Source organism: Apodemus sylvaticus, chromosome 16, assembly GCF_947179515.1.
Source record: "Apodemus sylvaticus chromosome 16, mApoSyl1.1, whole genome shotgun sequence".
Taxonomy (NCBI): domain Eukaryota; kingdom Metazoa; phylum Chordata; class Mammalia; order Rodentia; family Muridae; genus Apodemus; species Apodemus sylvaticus.
Genome location: NC_067487.1, coordinates 3,568,014 through 3,587,605, shown reverse-complemented (window position 1 = coordinate 3,587,605; position 19,592 = coordinate 3,568,014). Strand labels below are relative to the sequence as shown.

The following is a 19,592-nucleotide window of genomic DNA, read 5'->3' as shown; positions in this document are numbered from 1 at the left end:
GCCTGTAGAAAATCTCCATTTTTTCCCATCCTGCTCCAGCAGCTTTGAGTCAGTATGGCCTGCTCTCAACTCGGTGGGTGGACCCTGAGTCTCAAAGCCTCTAACTGGGCCAGCTGGCTGCTCCTGAGACAATGGAGTAGTTTCTGGAATCTCTGGGTCCTTGAGGATGTGAGAACTCTTAATTCTCTCATCAGGAATGAATCCCTCGGAAATAACATGTATTTCCAGGACTCCCCCCTCATGACAGCCATCAATGACTCAGCCTGCCATAAATCCTGACTCCAACTTTGGAGACAAATGTAAGTAAGTGAAAATCACCCCTACTATATAGCTGTGTTCGCCTCAGAACCAGAGCACTAGAACAGTGGAACTCGAGATCAAGCATCAAGAGAGTTGTTTAAAAGCAACATTCACTGGGGGAGGGCGAGTCACAATTAGTACTGAAAATTAAGATACGGCAAGCAAGAGACCAAACAATTGTGCTACTAAAACACACTTAATGGGAATAAAGCAGGTCTCCAGCTGCTGACCCCTCTGCTACAGCTGCTCACCACTCTGGGGTCACTTGTGCCATGAGATGTCCGCTCTTCAGCCTCCAAAGCCTCAGAGTGAGACAACGCCACCTGACTCTGGCCCTCCAAGCCATCCTGTCTGCTTAGACTGTCCTCAAGGCTGGAGAGCCCGTCAGCCCTCTCTAGGAAGCTCAAACACTCCCGGTCTGAAGGCACCTGGAATCTCCCACCAGGCATCCTTCGCTTCCTGTACTTTTCAGGGACAGGCAAAGGATTTATTATTTTTTGTGATGACAAACTTGACTTCTGAGAAGATGAAGCACAGTCCTCAACATCCACAGAGTCTGTAATACAGAGAAAGTGGGCAGAGCCCTTATTAGACTGAATTCTCTGGGATCTGGAGGCTGGTTTTATAATTTTAAAAATACATCCATGAGTGTGAATGTGTGTCCACCAAACACAGGCACATGAAACAAACACATGACAAATGTGAGGAAGAGGAGGTGAAAGGATGGAGGAACACAAGGAAGCACATGTGGTAAAACATGGATTTTGAGAAGAGTCTGGACAAAGTGGACATAATCCATGCTTGTTAAGTAGCAGGCTTTTGTTGGTACTTGTTCTGTACCAGCTCATACAGAATCGATGTGTCAATAAAGTTCTCTAGACAACTCACACATATGTGTTTCCAAGATATTTAATGGGCCAGGATAATAAGATGACATGGGAAATCCATGTATTTACTCACTAATACCCTCTGGGAAGAGCAGACAAACTCTTGTCTAGGGAAAAACAATGACAGCGGGAAGGCATTGAACAGGAGCATGGCCCTGCCTTAAACACAGCCCAGAACTCTGAACAGCCACATTACCTGACCATTGTACTTCTGAAGGTCTCACAACTGTGACTGAAACAAGTGCTTCCAGATAGCAGGTTCACTTATAAGGGAAGTTTTAATACTTACACTGTAGATGCTCATGGTACTCTCAATTAACTTATTTAATTTTCCTCATCTTTAGTATTAAAAAATATAGCTAGTTTCATGAGCTTGGCCTATGTATTTAGAAGAAAACATGTATCTATGAGACTAAAGAGAGATGGGGAGAAATGTGAGAGGCAGAGAAAGAGGGTGGGTATACAATGGAAAAATACCAAGAAATTTCCAAAGTAGCAATCCAAAACACCGGTGTATGATAAATTTTGATGTGCTAAATCCTTTCCAAAAATAGCTTAGAACTTCATATATAAGTATAAAGGCATCAGGAAAAATTTCAGAGTTATAGCAAGCACTGTGATTAATGTGTAAACACTTATTTAGAAAGGCAGCTCAATCCTGGAAGGATTGGGTGATTACCTGGCTGTGAAGTGATTCGGGCATGCTGTACATGCATATGGCAGGCCTCTGGCAAGCCATGCTGTGGGGGGAGCTCCCCACAGAGCTGGTCCTGTGGTGAATGACCTGGACACCCTCTAGAGGTGACTTTCTTCTTCTCATGGCCTCGCCTTGCTGAGTCCCCACATTGGTGCTGGATGGACAAAGGACTCAACAGATGTCTGGACTCTATTTTATTAAAAACATTTTAAGTCTTACTTCATTAAAATTACATTTTAAGTTTGTGAGAGCAATGTCATCTATAATATATACTTTCTTTAAATCAATTAAGTAAGACAAAAAAATTACTGAGTAGGTTAATATAGCAGTCAACACTGCAGTGAGTTGCAGATAGTCTATAGGCAGGAAAATGGCAGTGTTCAAGGGTGACAAGACGTAATACCAAGTAACTAAGATGGGATAGCAGTGTATAGCAGACAGAATTTACAGACTGGGAAATAGATGCAAGTCAACTGCCTCAACGAATGCCCAGAGTAATTACTTAATGTCTCTTTGCAACAGATGCTCAGAATAACTGCAAGTGGGAGAGGTCTTGACCAGTGATAAAGTACTCTCAAACCATTCAGCACTGACTCCAACTGTGGACTGTGTATAAACCTAGGCAGTCCTTCTATGGCATGGGATGGGAAAAGGTCTATATTAGGACATAATAAAGCACTTTCTATTATAGAAAAATGTTTCATTGGGCTTAGTTGCTCTTTGAAGTGCTGTTAGAAATGTGAAAAGGCAATCAGTCAGTGGAGTGAAAGAAAGGCCTTAGATCCAAAATCCACATGTAATTTGTATGATTCAACACCACAAAAAAAAAAAAAAAAGCTATTAAACAACAGGTTGGGAGGCTTTAAAATATCACAAGAGAAGATACAGATGGCCAACAGTGCATCAATTCCTGCCAGAAAAAGGCAAGTTAAAACTAACACACCCACACAGCCATGAGAGGAACTAGGGTTAAGAGGACTCAGGACAGCAGTATTAGGAGATTGTGGCTCAGGAGCTGTTGGCTCCAGCATGCATGTCTCTGGGAAATTCATCACGGTGTACAAAACATTAAGTTAAAGCTTATAAGCAAGTCTCTAGCGAAAGGCAGAGTTCCTAGATTGTGCACATTAAGTTCACAGGGTTTAAGAAGTTTTGAGATCCTGGTAGAATAGTGGCCTAATCAGGCTCCTGAGCACCAGGATTTCAAAAGAGCCAAGTGGCTAACTATTTCTCACAGGTGCTCTGAACATCTAAATTTCTTGTTTAAATCAGACATTTTTTTCCTATGCTCTGAAAAAGAATGAAATTCAAACAACTGTAATTATGAGTAGACTCAAATTAGATCCATTAATTTTTCCCTTTGTAATTCCATAGTTGAAATACTACTATTCAGAGTCAATACTGTAAGCATTGTAAGTGTATGCTCAAGCCAGGGTCTGTCTGACCCATGGAGCCTTCACTGTGCTACGAAGCACACCTTGGGTATAATGGAGGTCAGCTTCATGTTCCTTCTGGCTGGAGCTCATGTTCCCAGGAGGATTGCTCAGGTCCCATTCACACTCAGCAATAAGGTTCAGGACAGCCTCATCATCAGCATCCATGACCAAGCATTTTTTGGCTGAGGTCTCAGTACATCTGTTTCTGAGGTGGTGTGGTCTGTAAGGGAAAAGGAAACTTCTCAGTGTCCACAGGCCCGAGTATACTCCCAGCCTAGAATGGCTCTTATTATAAAGTAACCCGGAAGAGGGACTTACCTAGCACAACTGGCAACCAATAATAATGTCATGAGATGCCACCAACACTATTGCCCCAGCATTAAACAGAAGTCCACTAGAAATAGCTAAAAAATTTAAGTTCTAGAATGATCTTCTGTTTCTACAATCTTCTAACAGGCTAAAATTCAACTTATTCTATTCTTGACATATTCACAAGAACTACATATGATCAAGAAACTTAAAGGACTGCATGTTCCTGATGCTTATATTTACCTACAGCTGAGTAAGGCATGTAATACATAGCCTTTAACTTTTTGGTTCTATATAGGAATGGCAATTTTTGACTAATCACTAATCAATAAGCTAATTAAACTAAGACTTCAGGGGTCAGATACAACAAAGAAGAAAATTCACAGAAATTTTTCAGAAATGCCACCAAACAATGACAACTTCAATGCTCAAGAACAATACATCCAATTGACTAGAGAGAAACTGACTGACTTCCAGAGATGCTACCAAACTTGCAATCCAAAATGTCCAGTTGTTAACTAAAACCAAAGGGATGCAGAGAAGCAAGAAGGTACCAACTTGCAGGGCAGTAGTAGTACATACTTTTAATCCAAGTACTCTGGTGGCAGAAGCAGGTAGATCTTTGAGTTTGAGGCCAGCCTGTTCTACAGAGTGATTTCCAGGACAGCCAGGGATACATAGAGAAACCCTGTCTCAAACAAAAAAGAAGGTACTGACTACAAAAGAAAAACGAAAAACACAAAAACAACCCCATTGAAGTCAGACAGTACTTGACAAAGTCTAGACATTAAAGATTTCTAGACAAAAATCTTGCTCAACAAGCTAGAAGAAACCATAACAAAGAACTAGAAGAAAATACAAGAACAAGGTCTCATTAAGTGGAGAGCATTAACAATGAGTACAAAGTATTAAAATAACCAAGCTGGACAGCATCTAAATGGTATTGGAGAAACTGGGTATCTACATACAGGGGAATGAAACTTGATTCCTTTCTCTGATCCTGCTCACAAATCAATTCCAAATGAATCAAATATCTCAATGTTAGACTTGAAAATGAAATTTTTACAGGAAAGAGTAGGGGACACACTGGAGGACACAGCCTTAAGTTATACAGGAAAGAGTAGGGGGCACAATTCAGGATACAGCCTCAAGTAAAGGGCTTTCTGAATAGGGCAGTGGTCACCTAGTAAATGGACCAACAATCAATAAATGGGACTTCATGAAATTCAAAGGTTTATGAGTTGCAAAAGAAACTATTAATCTACTGAAGAGGCAGCCCAAAGAATGGGGGAAATGTATGGCAGCTATATGTCTGACAAAGGATTAGTAACCTCAGAATTGGGGAGGCAGAAATATATGGATTCTTGGGTCTAGCTAGCTAGCCAGACTACCTATCTGGGAAGTTCCAGGCTAATGAAACATGGGACACATAGCTGGGCGACAGATGTTGGCTGTTTTTCTCCTTCAGAAGTGTGCACAGTGCCTTTTAGCACTATAAACACTCACCAGTAGGACAGATTTTCCAAGACAGCACCAGTTTGATTTCTGCACACTGTCTGGATGATGCAATGTCTTAACATCAGACTTTGGAAGGTAACAAGAGAATAAGAGACTGTGGAGTACTCATCTCTAAATGGGGCAATATGTTACACCCCCTCACCAAGTGTTAGGGGTAACCATGGAAGAAGGAATAGAAAGAGTCTAAGAGCTGGAGGTAGTGGATATCTGCAGCAAAACATTATTTGCCAGATATGACTATGCTGTTTCACATGGGAACTCGATGGACATGACTGTGTACAAGACCTGCATCAGATCAGGCCTGCCAAAATCCCAGCACATATGACAGGAGCTATAATCTGTGTTGAGTAGCTATTGACAACTGATAGTTGCTAGAATAAGAAAGTCAGTTTTCCTCAAGGATGTGGCCCAACAGGCTACACATGCTCCAGCAGATAGCTATACCTACCCACAGACATGCAGAGTATGGTAAGTGGACTCATCGGGTTAAAAAAAACAAAACAAACAAACAAAAAAACCTTATATTAAGTTACAGGAAGAGTGGGAATAGTGGTGGGCTAGGAAGGAACTAGAGTAGAGGATAATGAGGTAGAAAGAAGGGGGAAGGTAGTGGTGCCCAGGAGATGGTTCTGTTGGTAAAGTGCTTACTAGTGAAGCATGAGGACCTGGGTTGAGATTTTACATGCACACAAGTAGAAACTGGGCATAGAAACATGTGTCTGTGTTGAGCATGGGGTAGGAAATAAGAAGTGAAGATGGCAGATCCCTGTAGTTCCTGGTTAACTATCAGAGTCAAAGTGCTCTAGGCTCAGTGATAGACTCTGTCTGAAAAGCTAACGCAGAGCGTAAGTAAGGAAGATATCTGAAATTGACTTTCACTTCTACATACATGCATTCACACACAAATACTCACAATGAACACACATGTACCCACAAGCACAAAGGTGGGTGACAGCTGAGGAATAATAACTTAGATTGTCTTCTCATTTGATATCAAGAGTTGCAAAAATAGCTCATAGATATTGGGAAGAAAAGTTATTTAAAATATTAAAATAGTACACTAAAAGTATACATCCAACACAAAAGGCAGTAACAGAGACACTAAGGAACAACTGGCATAAGGAACAGAAAACAGAAAGATGACAGGTCCTTTCTTATCAGCAGTACAGTAAGTTAATACGGATTGAGCTCTCTAACCAAAGGATAGAGATTGGCAGAAGAAATGGAAAGCATGATTCGACTATATGCTGTGTGTTAAGACACTTACTATAGAGTCAAAGATGCAGAAAGATATGATACTAACAGGAATATACATAAGCATATGCAAGCTTCAGAAAATCAGAACAAAAGAAGTCAAAGGAAAACCAAACCAAACCTTTAGATACTCTTATTGTTGTGATAAAATGCTACTTGGATTCCCCAGCATGTAATAAGGATACATGTTCCACTATGTTCATAGCAGCCCTATTTGTAGTAGCCAGAAGCTGGAAAGAACACAGGTATCCCTCAACAGAAGAATGGATGCAAAAAATGTGGTATATATATATACACAATGGAGCACTATTCAGCCATTAGAAACAATGAATTCATGAAATTCTTAGGCAAATGGATGGAGCTGGAGAACACCATACTAAGTGAGGTAACCCAGTCTCAAAAGATCAATCATGGTATGCACTCACTAATAAGTGGATATTAGCTTGGAAAACTAGAATATGCAAAACATAATCCACACTTCAAATGAGGTACAAGAAGAACGGAGGAGTGGCCCCTAGTTCTGGAAAGACCCAGTGTAGCAGTATAAGACAAAACCAGAACAGGGAAGTGGGAAGGGATGGGTGGGAGAACAGAGGGAGGGAAGGGGGCTTATGTGACTTTCAGGGAGTGGGGAACCAGAAAAGGGGAAATCATTTGAAATGTAAATAAAAAATATATCGAATAACATTAAAAAAAAAAAAAAAGAACACAAGCAACTTAAATGAAATACGAGTTTATTTAGCTTAAGGTTCCAGAGAGGTAAGAGTCCACCATGGCAGGCAAGCATGGCAGCAGGAGCAGGAAGCTGAGCGCTCATACCTCAATCACAAGCACAAAGAGAGAAAGCACACTGCAAGTGGGGCAAGGCTGCATACTCTCAGCACTTGTCCCCAGAAAAATGCACGCCTATCTATCACCACTAGACATTTCTCAATTCAAACCACCACACACCTTATCCATAGAGAAGATAAAATTTATCTCTGACATCTAAAAAATTATGTAAGAGGGGAAAAGCAAACTAAAGTGTTGAAAGTAAAGCAAAATAACAACAAAAATAAAACGCTATCTAGAACTCTGTTTCCAGGAAAATTATCTTTTTGCTGGAAATGAAGGAGAAATATTTTTTCAATGAAAGTTCAAAGGATATGTTGCTTGGGCTGCTCTCCAAGGGATGTTAAAAGTTCCTCAAACAAAAACCCATTCAGAGGTCAGAAACTCCTATTTACATCAACAGAAGGAAGAGCACTGGGGAAGAAAAAAAAAGTAAGAATCTTTTCCTTATTTTTGATTTTACAGATTACAGTTTTTCAAAAATAATCACAGTACATCATCATGCCTGCCTTTGTATATGTGCACAACTCAGGCCAAGTGTGAGTGAGTGGCTGACAGTGGCTCAAATGGCCAGAGGCCAGAAATCAAAAAGGCAGAAAGAAAACAGAAGACAAAAGAACAAAGAACATATAATGATTAGAAAATAGTAATGAATATGATAGCTATTGGTCCAAAGATGTTAATAAAACACTGTAAATGCCAATGGTCTAAATATACCAATGAAGAGAAACAGATTTAAAAGATCCACTTATATGCTGTTACAGAGATTTCTTGTCATCCTCCTCAGGCTGTGCCTTGTCTTGAGACTCCATTTTACAAGTAGTATTTTACTCCATTTTGAAGATAAAGGATTGTGCACCTTGAAGCATACATACACATAAAAAAAACAAAACAAAACAAATACCATTTGTCTGGCACTACCCACAAGGTAGATCTATAATTCATTCCTAAAAGTAGAATGGGTGCCACCTATAAATTTATCACCATCTATAAATTTATCAAAGCAAATTGGGACAATAGGAACATATTGGCATATGATAATACTATCAGGAAAGCCAGGCCCTAGAACTTATAAGATTAAATAAAGGGTGCAACATACTTACCTGAACCCCACAAGGAAGAGAACACCTAACAGACAGCAATGATCCCACTAATCTGTCATGAATTTTTAGGATGTGAGTTAAGTGACTGACAGGAAGAGAATTCCCAACTATCCCAGGAACTTCAGCTTAGCTCCATTGCAGATATAGCCTACTCAAACTATTATCTGTTACACAATCTATAGTCCTGCTCTTTGTTTCTACAGTTCCTTCTTTTTTACTGTTGTTTGGGGATAGGGTCTTTCTACATAAACCTAAGCTGTCGTGGAACTCATTATGTAGACCAGACCAGCCTCGAACTCACAGAGATCCACCTGCTTCCAAAGTGCTGGGATTGAAGTGCTGAGATTAAAGGTGTTCACCTCCATACCTAGAACATCATACACCTCTGACCTTGCAGCCAGAATCTACACTAGCCCTTAAGCAGAGGCCAGTCAAGTTCATTATCTCATTTCCACAGAGACTCTTTTGGCATCTCTATCACCTTCCTACCTTTGCCTCTCAGGCCTCTTCAAAACTCCTTTATCTCCGCTGTAGCCACTTTAACTCTTTCTAGCCATTCTGTAACACACACACACACACACACACACACACATCTGAGACATATAAAGAGACAGAATAAAAGTAAATTTATATATAGATTTTATACATAGATACTGACCACCAAGGGAGGGGATGAAATCAAGACAGGAGTAGAAAAGTTAAGACTTACAATGAAGAAAGATCAGACATTTGATAGGAAAGACATTTGTATGTATGTCCCAGAAAGACATATATACAAATACAAGACATTCATGTATGTCCCAGAAAATGTGTGCTGTTTCAAAATTTTTACATAAAAAGAAAATTATGCAATTTTAGTGTGTATATATGCACTTAATGCCACAGCATGCATGTGGACATTACAGAACGACTTCCAGGAATCTGTTCTCCCTTATACCATGTGGCTCCCAGGGATGGAGCTCAGGTTGTCAGTCTTTATAGTAGTCACCTTTACCCACTGAGCAATTTTTAAACGGTATTTGTTTTTAAGACTATTTTGTTGCATGTGATAGAAGGTTCTTCAAGCCTTACTAACTTAACTTACATTGTACTTTTTTTCTATTTTGTTTTTTAAGTGATTTTGTGCAGCTCTGGCAGTCCTGGAACTTGCTCTATAGACCAAGCTGACCTTGAACTTAAGAAAGTTACCTGGCTCTGTCTTCTGAGTGCTGTTGGGATTAAAGGCGTGTGCCTTATATTTTACTTTTAATGGCAAGTGACTCATCAGTAATATTTATTATATTTATTTACAAGGAAAATATTGTTGACTTCTTAGTCATATCTACCAGATGTTAATGCCAATTAATATTGGCAAAGAATTATTCATATGGAAATTTTTTTAGTTTTCCTTTTTTTAAATAGATTTCTACTGCCACCAATAAACTTCATTAAGAATATCTTCAGAAAGAAAGAAAAAGGAAAAGGAAATTGCCTTAAACCAGTAAAAAGGAAGCTGGACATCCTGGACACAGAGTTCAGCAGGGAGTGTGACAAGAGAGTAGGTGCTTAAAACTGAAACATCAAGATTAACATATAAAGGATGAACATTTGCAGAGAAGGGCTGGAAATCCTTTCTTGCCTAGGCTTCATGTAATAAATATATCATATGCAAGAATGGCTGGCAGAGGTGGGAGCTATGCAAAGGTCAGATAACAAGTCATAGGACTCCTCTTTTGGAGTGCATGCTTTCCCATGCTCATGAGCCGGCTTCCCATTCTTAATAAACAGTCTCTATTTCTTTTTTGGTGTCTTGATATAAGCCTTTATCCTGGGATATAAGAATCTGTACACTTCAACAAGTATCCCTAGGACCCTGGTGGGTACCCAGGGACTCATGTAACCAACTGTGTCAGAAGGGGCATCATCTACACAAACATGTGACCGCTGGTGGGATTTCAAAATTGTACAGGCACCATGGAAATCCGTGTTGCGGTTCCTCAGGAAGGTAGGAATAGATCTATTTCAAGATCCAGCTATACCGCTCTTAGGCATATAACCAAAATATGCTACATCCTGCTCCAGAGATACTTGCTCATCCATGTTCACTGCTGCTTTATATATAATAGGCAGAAACTGGAAACAGCCTGAATGCCCATCAACTGATAACTGAATAATAAAAATGTGGGACACTGACATGATGGAATATTATTCAGCTGTTAAGAAAATGAATTTTTCAGGTAAATGGACAGTGCTAGGAAAAAAAATCATCCTGAATGATATAATCCAGACCTCAAAAGACAATGTCTGTTTTCTTTTTATATGTGGATATTACCTTTTAAGTCCTTTATATATGTGCTATAATCCACTTCACCACAGAGGTTACGTAACTATTAAGGGATTAGAAGGGAGGAAGGGATCTCCCAAGGAAGAGAAAATAGAATATGTTACAAAAAGGCATGGAAGAGACTGGAGTGGGAAATTAGATAGGCATTGGTGACAGAAGAAAAGGGGGAGGGAGGGAAATCAGAAGGACAACTGATAATAAGGGCTATTTGAGGAGCTATGTGAAAATCTGCTACTGTACTTAACACAAGCTAAAGCCATCTGAGAGGAGGGAACCTCAATTAAGAATATCCTTCAAAAGAAGGGTGTAAAGCAAGCCTATAGGGCGTTTTCTTTATTAATGATTCATAGGAAAGGGTCCAACCCATTGTGAGTAGAGCCATCCCTGGGCTGGTTGCCCTGGGTTCTATAAGAAAGCAGGTTGAGCAAGCCATGAGGAACTAGCCAGTAAGCAGCACCCATCCATGGCCTCTGCATTAGCTTCTGCCTCCAGGTTCTTGCTCTGTTTAGGTTCCTGCCTTGATTTCCCTCATTGATGGACTGTCACCTGAAGTATAAACTAAGACAAACTTTTTCTTCCCTAAGTTTCTTTTTTTTCTGTTGCAGTGTTTTGTCACAGCAGCAGAAACTGTAACTAAGATAATATACATATATAAAAGGAAAACAATTTTAAAACAGAAAAAAAGTTTCTCCATAAACTACAGATTGAGGCTAAGACATCTAAGACATGCTCTCCTTCAGTGCCATAATATGAACAGCAAAATTAAAGAGAAAGCTGACACAAGAGATGTCAAGAAATCCAAAATGCAATATTCTGAGGTATGGCTGTCTACACAGCAGCTTTCTTGTTTGAAATGGACTGGCAGAACTGAAGAACTTTGGAAGAAACAGAGAGATAGACCACTATCTACTTGAGCCCTAGTCAGAATGGAAAACTTCTATCTGTTCTGCATACTTGTCCCCCAGGGACAGGTGGCACACAGACACTCAGGCCTGGTGGCTAAATGTTCTGTCAACAGGCAAGTTTGAAATCCATCTGTGTGGAACCACATCAGTCCATACCTTCCAACTGTCAAAGTGGCTGAGAAGTTCTCCTTTGAGTTCAGTGCATCTTCTGGGGCAAAATGAAGCTGAGAAGCCTTCCGCTCACTCTCTCTCACAGGACGGTCATCTAAAGAGAAAATTCCCAAGAACTGTAGAGAACAGGGGCAGATGATTGTCATGTTCTTCATGAGAGTAGACAGACCTAGTTCTCCCATTTTGGAGCTCACAATCCCTGAAAGCCTTGGTGCCTCATGGCTGACACAAGCTCTCATCATCGATTGGCATGCATTATACTAGAATGATGAATTCTGGTGGCTACCTTTGGCTTCCCGATAATGCCAAGAGGCTGGCCTATGCCCATAAAGCTTGCTGTTTATGAGCTGCTACTGGAACAGGCTGATGCTCTTTGCAAAAGTAGAACACCTAAGATGCATAATTAAGACATGCTTCTTAAACATTTATTAAATTGGATAAGTCTTGTCACATAAGCACACTAAAGGATCTGCATAGGGGACAGTACTCCCCACAATGAAGACTCCGACTATGTGAGTTTGCTCCTAAGGGCCAGTTTCCAGAAGCCCAATGCTGGAACAGAAACAGGAGAAAACCCAAATGTCCCATATAGAGGTACAAAGCCTCAGAAGGCCTTGACCAAAATGCCCTTCTGACATGTCTTATATAAGTACCTAAGAATCAGACGGCCCTTAATCTTAGAACTTTCCTCATCTTAAGTTGCAAATGTAGTTAGGTTCCCATGCTATTTTCTAAACAGTATTTACCCCATGGAACACACTTATAGAAAGTAATAAAAAGTGAGAAAATCCCCCACAATGTTGCATAATTATATGTCTTCTCTGGACTAGGAGAACATGTCTAAGCTGAGCTACTTTCCCCTCAGAGGCTGTGCAAATCCCTGGACTACTCCACCAGATCGCAAATGCAAAACTTCCAAAGTCAATAAAGTTCACCCCAGCTGGGCGGAGGTGGTGTACATCTGTAATCCCAGCACTTGGGAGGCAGAGGCAGGCGGATTTCTGAGTTCGAGGCCAGCCTGGTCTACAGAGTGAGTTCCAGGACAGCCAGGGCTACACAGAGAAACCCTGTCTTGAAAAAACAAACAAACAAACAAACAAAAAAACAAAAAAAAAAGTTCACCCCATACACATACTTCCACTTTTCCTGGCAGCAGCATCTTCTCTGACCCTACTGTATCTTACAGCCCCCCAGGCTACCCTTTGCTCCTTTCTCTATAACCTATTCAGAGCCTCCCAAATTCCCACTTACAACCAGGACCGAGCCCCTCTGTAGGATATGTACAGGACCAAAGTGCTCTTCTTCCAGTATCTGTTAATCCAGGGCCTTTGGACAGGATTTTTCCAATGGCTCTGATTTCAGTAATATCCCTTTGCTGTGTATGAAAATACCTCTTATATTTCTTCTATGGACAAACTGTGTGATTCTGAATCTAAATTTTTCTGGCAAGGGGAAGACAGTGATTTAAACCTGAAGAATTCAAGACTACCCATAGATGTAATGCTTCTAAATACAAAGCCAAACTCAACTGTTTATAAGTTACTTAAACAGTCAAATAAAGGATAGAACATAGCACATATCCCTTCCAAGTATCTTCAAATTAAACACAGAAATTCCAAGTATGTTTTAACTAAACAATGCCCTCTAGGCAGTTGGCCCATCTGCACCCAGGCTCAACACTTTGTGGTCTAACAGTGTTCATGCCTACAGGCGATCCATAGCATATACTTATGGCTAGGAGTTTCATCAAAACTGAACTGAATGTAGGATATGGGGTCTTAACATGGGGACTAAAGCATTAGTGTCAGTACTCACAATGTGCTGGAGCTGGGCTCTCTGGGTCAAGACACAGAAGATGCAGGCACTCAGCATTCTCCACCTTTGGCCAACAACTGTTCTTTAAGGTTAGAGATACATGACCACCACTGCATGGGCAATAGACTGCCAGTCACAAACAAGACAGACTTGCCCACCATTGCTTTTGGCCCATCCTGCCTTAGGAGCTAAACTCTTGTAGAAATGTAACCTGTTAGGCTAGGAGAGGCCAGCCCATACTCAGGACTATTATGCCAGGTCCTCAAGTTTCCTTTAGAGGACTGAAGATAATAGTCCCAACTGAGTTACAAAATAGGTGACTTCTGATAATAGCCAAACTGTGGCTGACCAGTGAGGACAGCTTTGCAAGGAATAATTTACCCCACTAATTTATACTGTTACAGAAGGATGAAACAAAAGGAACATGTGCTTTCATGTTGCTAAATTCCTCTGCTATCTCTAGAAACATCTCTGAGATGCAGGGAAAGGGAGTTTAAGGTATCAGAACACCATTTACACACAGAAGATCAGTTCATAGTCAAAACATTCTAGCTCTTGGTGCTATGACAAGAAAGCCCAGACTGTATGGATGAATTTAACTTAATGTTCACTCATGAAAGCTCTTGACATACTTATAAACCCACAGGACAGGACTTATACAGTGTTCATCTCCCAGGTGTGAGGAATGCATGTGCAAGGCTGGGACTATCTATGGGAAGGCTAACTGACTGACGATGTCTGTCCTGCATTTTTGTAGTTGGTATAAATCTAGAGCTGACTCAGATCTGCCAACACATGCCTGTCTACATATAAGGGCCAGGCTGAACTAAAATTATCCAGACAAGCTTGAAGATACTCAAGTCATATCTCTTTTTGCTATTGTTATTTCTTTTTAAAAAATTATATTTATGTACATATGTGTATATATGTATGAGTGCACATGCATCACAGTGTATATGTGGAGGTCAAAGCGCAACTTGTAGCAATTCTCACCTTCCACCACACAGTTCCTGGGAATTCATTCAGGTCATCAGACTTAGTAGCAAGTATCTATCTATTTTACCCACTGGCCCAAAAACAAGCATCTCAACTTTACTTTTTCCAAAAGACTCTGAATGGCAAACTGTGTGCTTCCAGGCATTTGTTATGGAGGAAATGTGGTCATTTTTCTAATATTTCTGATAGAACTTTAGTAGTTCTATTGCTTTGATGATCCTCTAGGCACAGGAGGTCTGACCCCAATAACAACAGAGATTCCAGGAAATGCTTACAAGCTCTTTGACCTACAAGTCCTTAGAATACTATCCTGGGAACTTACAGATATTAACTCAGGAATGACCTTGTAAACCTGGCATTTTTTGTTGTTGTGAGTAGTGGTGGTGGTGATAGTGATAGTGATGTGTGTGTGTTGTATACCTGTGTGTTTACTAGTACATGTGTACATATCTGTGCATGTGGGGGTCAAATATAAACTGCCCTTGGGTGTCTTTTCTCAGGTGTTATACATCTTGTTTTTGAGATAAGGTCTCTTACTGGGCCTAAAACTTGGTGATTAGATTGGACTGGCTGGCTAGCAAGACTGACTCCAGGAGGATGAAGGACACCCCAGAGCTGACAGGGATTTGGGCCATCAGTGCAAAAAACAAAAACACAACAAAACAAACAAATGAACAAACAAAAAAGGCAGCTTTAGTTTCCAGCATGGAACAGCAGCATAATCAGTCTGTCCAGAGTACAAAAACAGCTTCACTACATGAGGTTGTGAGGGCAATGGCCCCTCCACCCACCTAGTTGTCGGAGCTTTGGGAGCATGTGCACAACAAACAGGCGGTAGTCAGATTCATTCTTCACAACAGGGTTAAGCCGGAAGTCCACATCCTGAAGCTCCATTAGAGTGTGGAGCCTAAACACTTCTGCTAATGAAGAAATACAGTTGTAGTAGAGATTGAGACTCTCCAAGGAGACCAGATACTGTATGCCCTGTTAATAAGAAAATATCTCAGTCAGTTCATCATGAAAAATAAACCATTGGTACAGGCTAACCAATTTAAACACACTTATAATGAACAATACTATTACCAGAAAAAACTAACAATGTAACAAGTTCTTCTTTGTGAAATTCTATGTTCCATATAGGGCAACAACCATATGAAGTATCTGAATAGAGGCTTGTTAGTCCCAGCTGTACTAAGCACAGCTACTCTCTCTTGAGTGCCCAATATGAATCACATTATATAATTTACACAATTTCATTTACTCTACACACACCCAGATTAGGAGGTTAATGCTTAGGGATTAAGGGGAGAAGAGCCAATCCTTGCTTTAGCCAAAGCTGGAGCCTGTCCCTAAACAATACTTACCTGACTTTTTATTTTCAAATCATAACTGGGTACCTGCAATGAGCCCCAAATTTGCATACTGCCATTTAGGGTAGAAGGCCAAAAGCCAAACCATGAATAGATATAACCTACAGAAGGAGGCAGCACAGCAGATGAAGGGATGGAGAGGCATGGGCATGCATACTTTAGGCTTTGGGATCTTATTTCCTTCCCTTTAAAGATAATCCATCTTCTTCACAAAGTAATTATTTTGTTATTCAAGCAGTTAAAGATATAATGGGATGGGTTAGACATGTAGCTCTAGATAAACACTAGTGACAACATAACACAATCATTCTAAAGGTACAGTCTATAAGCATTCTTTGTGTAGTTTCGAAACAAGCTGCATTCTTTTTAAATCATTAAAATATGTTCCACTGATACTGATATTTTAACAAATAAGCCTAAACGCACCTCAAGACTAACCAAGGAGTTACGTGAGAGGTCTAAGGATTTTAGAGCTGTCAAATGCATCAGAGAGTTCCCCAGGTGAGTAATCTTCTCTTGGTATGTTCCAGGAATAGATAAAGATCGAAGTTCAGCTAAGAATAGAAAATTGTAAGATTTTAATCTCTTTTAAAATTTAAAACAGTAACAGAAATTCAATTCAGGGGAAATATTTTAGACATTTTTAGAAATGCAACAGATACTGACAGACACACTCTGCTTGATCAAAGTTAGGCTTACAGATGCTATCCTAGGCCCATTGGTGCACTTCTTATAAATCAGAGATTAGAAAAGAACCTTGATAAGCCATTTCACCAAGAATTCTATGCCCTCCACGTCTGCTCACCTTAGTCCCTCTTCTTATCACTTATCTTTTATTATCCCTAGGGCCACAGCAACATTCTGCTCCCTCATTTCCTCTTAGTAATGCTTCAGCCATGGACCCCTGCCTCCCTACCCCACTTGCTGGCTAGAACATCTATGTGCCCATGTCATACTGGGAACAGATACTTCTCTTCTTATACTGCAAAATCAGGTTCTGTACCCATTTCAAGAACCCTGAATACAGTCTTTTTTTGATGTTCTTGATTTTGTTTGTTTGCTTTTGAGACAAATTTAGGCAGCCAAGGGTGGCCCTAAATGCTAGATCTTCTTGCCTCAAGCTCCTGAGTCCAGGAATCCAGGTATGGACCACTACTTCTTAGCAAGTTCCTGGACAGCCAGAGTTACATAGGAAGACCCTGTCTTAGAAAGAATGAATGAATAAATGAACAAATAATGGAGGAGAGTAAGCTGAGCACTAGTATTTATTGCTATCTGCTTCCTAACTGCAAATGCAATGTGAACGGCCACCATACACCCTAGTCACTATGCCTTCCTCACCTTGACTTTTATCTCCTCCAATTGTGAGTCAAAATAAACTTTTCACTCTTAAGTTGCTTCTTGTCAGGTTTTTTCCATACAGGAAATGAGAAAAGCAACTAACATACCCTCTTACTAAATAACAAAGTCTTTATATAGAAAATCCTCCTGATTGACCTGAATACTATCAGCCAATAAAATTAACCTGACATACTTTTTACATGTACTTGGAACACTCTCCAATAGAAACCACATTCTTGGCCATTAAACAATCTCCGCAGACTTAAGCAAACTAAAATAATATACAGTGTGTTCTCTGACCATAATAGAATTACACTAGAATTAACAGAAAAATAACAAGAAAACTTCCCAAACACATGATTATTTAAAAAGACATCCCTAAAGAATAAAAAAGTGTGCAACTACTAAATAATCCATACGTCTAAGAGGATACCTAAAAGGATATTTGAAAAGCATATTAAAATCAATGAAAATTAGAGCCAGTCATGGTGGCAACTGCATGCAATCCTGGCCACTTGAGAGTCTGACTAAAATTCCAAGGCCAGGTTTGATTAAATATGGAGATCAAGGTCATCTTGGCTTTAATAACACACTTAAAAAATTAAAAAAGGTTGGGGTGAAGTTTCATGACAGAGCATTTGCTTAGCATATACAAAGTCTTAGTTTCTATCTCCAGTACCATTATAAACAGGAGAGATATAACATTAGCAATTGTTAATTGTGTTAGTGTGTGTGACTATGTGATATGTAAAGAGAAATGCATAGATTAAAATATCTAAATTATAAAACAAGCTTTAATCCACAAGGTTTCATTTCTAGAATCTAAAGAGTAAAATAAATGCAAAGCAAGGACAAAGAAAAAGGTAAAATTTAAAACCAGTGAAGACAAATCGACCAACCCAAAAGTGATGCCTTTGAAATGATCAATAACCATTAATTTTCAACATGACTGAAAAATAGAGCCAGATTAACTACCATTTATGAAAATGGGGATATCCCTACAGACCCCACAAGCATTAATAAAATAGTAAAAGAATGCTATAGTCAGTTTTACGTAGATATGGTTGACAATCAAGAAAAAAAAATAATTTAGATCATGAAAATTCACTCTAGATGAAACCACACTAAGTTTAAAAATCGTATTTGTAAACTAAAATCTTCAACAATGGAAAATTCTAGGCCTACGTGGTTTTACTGTAAAAGTCCAGGGGAAAAAAAGTTAAAAAAAAAAAAAATCACAGCACAAATTCCACACGACCTCTTGCACAAAACATGAGGCCCTGATGTCCAAATCATATAAAAACAGACCTGCATCCGTCATAAACGAAATGCCACTTAGGAACCCAGGAAGACAGACGAAAAGCTGCAGCAAAATAGGGGCGCGGGCTCAGCCTGACCACCGCCCTACACATAGACACAGGCGGCGTCCACCGGCTCTCCAGGACCACGGCCACGCTCTTCCTCACAAACCCCACCCAGTAGGCCACGCCTCCCTGCCCAAGCGGCCGGGACCGTTTGTGGCCAAGTGGAATTCGCACTGAGGTAGAGCTATCAGGCCAGGTATGCCAACCCAGGGAGACCCTAGCCCCGGTGTATGTCTGTTCCCCACGCACCCAGGTCGCGGTGAGGACCCAGGCCGCTGCGCTCCCGTACTGTCTCTTCGCACAAAACCAACCGCTGGCCTGGCGCCATGTTTTCAAACCGGACGCTGGCGCGCGGCGCCTGCGCAGTATAGTGGACTGGAATGGGCTGGACCAACCCTGCAAGGGGCGGGCCCAGGAGGGTGGGCGGAGCTTCGGCTGTGTTTAAAACTTCCTCGGGGGCAGGTTTACCCAGGCGGTCCCAACCGGCTGAATTCTGAGCGCCACCTCACCCTGCTTTGGATCCTCCCAGGACAACCCCATTGCATTCAGTGTAGTTTGTGGTAACAGCGGTTAGTGCCCGGGGCATTCGCGCCTACTCCCACTTCCGTTCATCTCATACTCCTTCCAGGAGCCTTCCCTCCTAAGGTTCCCTCCTGCCCCAGCCCCTGAGATGCTTCTTTCTCAACCTACAACCCCACCCCGAGCCCCAGTTCCCCGCGCTTCCAAAAGTCCTCCTCCTGTGGTTGGAGAGACAGGCAGTGTGCAAAAGTTTCGAAATGTTCTCCTGCCTAAGGTACATTGAAAGTCTCTTCATCAAACCTGAGGTCTAGGTGACTTCTAGGCATTGAACAGAAATCTAAGCTTTTCAGAAGCAAAATAAAGACTTATGTGGTTGCCATCTAAGACACATGGTGCCTCAGGACACAGCACAGACTTCAAACACCCTCTTTCTATTTTGTCTGACCAAGATCA

The 19,592-nt window shown here is 40.6% G+C and overlaps 1 protein-coding gene across 3 annotated transcripts in view; it reads right to left on the bottom strand.

The window, feature by feature from the left end:
- Nucleotides 1–18,981, bottom strand: part of Cep72 (centrosomal protein 72) — a 31,067-nt gene extending 12,086 nt beyond the window's left edge. Inside the window, exons 1-7 of one of the 3 annotated variants that reach the window (XM_052159749.1) lie at nt 18,870–18,981; nt 16,342–16,469; nt 15,337–15,529; nt 11,720–11,828; nt 3,362–3,540; nt 1,867–2,073; nt 552–856 (exon numbers count right to left, since the gene is read on the bottom strand). In XM_052159749.1, coding sequence (XP_052015709.1) covers nt 552–856; nt 1,867–2,073; nt 3,362–3,540; nt 11,720–11,828; nt 15,337–15,529; nt 16,342–16,469; nt 18,870–18,948 — 1,200 coding nt within the window. In that variant the 5' untranslated portion in view covers nt 18,949–18,981. The remainder of the gene's footprint in view (nt 1–551; nt 857–1,866; nt 2,074–3,361; nt 3,541–11,719; nt 11,829–15,336; nt 15,530–16,341; nt 16,470–18,869) is intronic. The other 2 variants (XM_052159750.1, XM_052159751.1) reach the window with 2 other exon arrangements.
- Nucleotides 18,982–19,592: the final 611 nt, after the last annotated feature.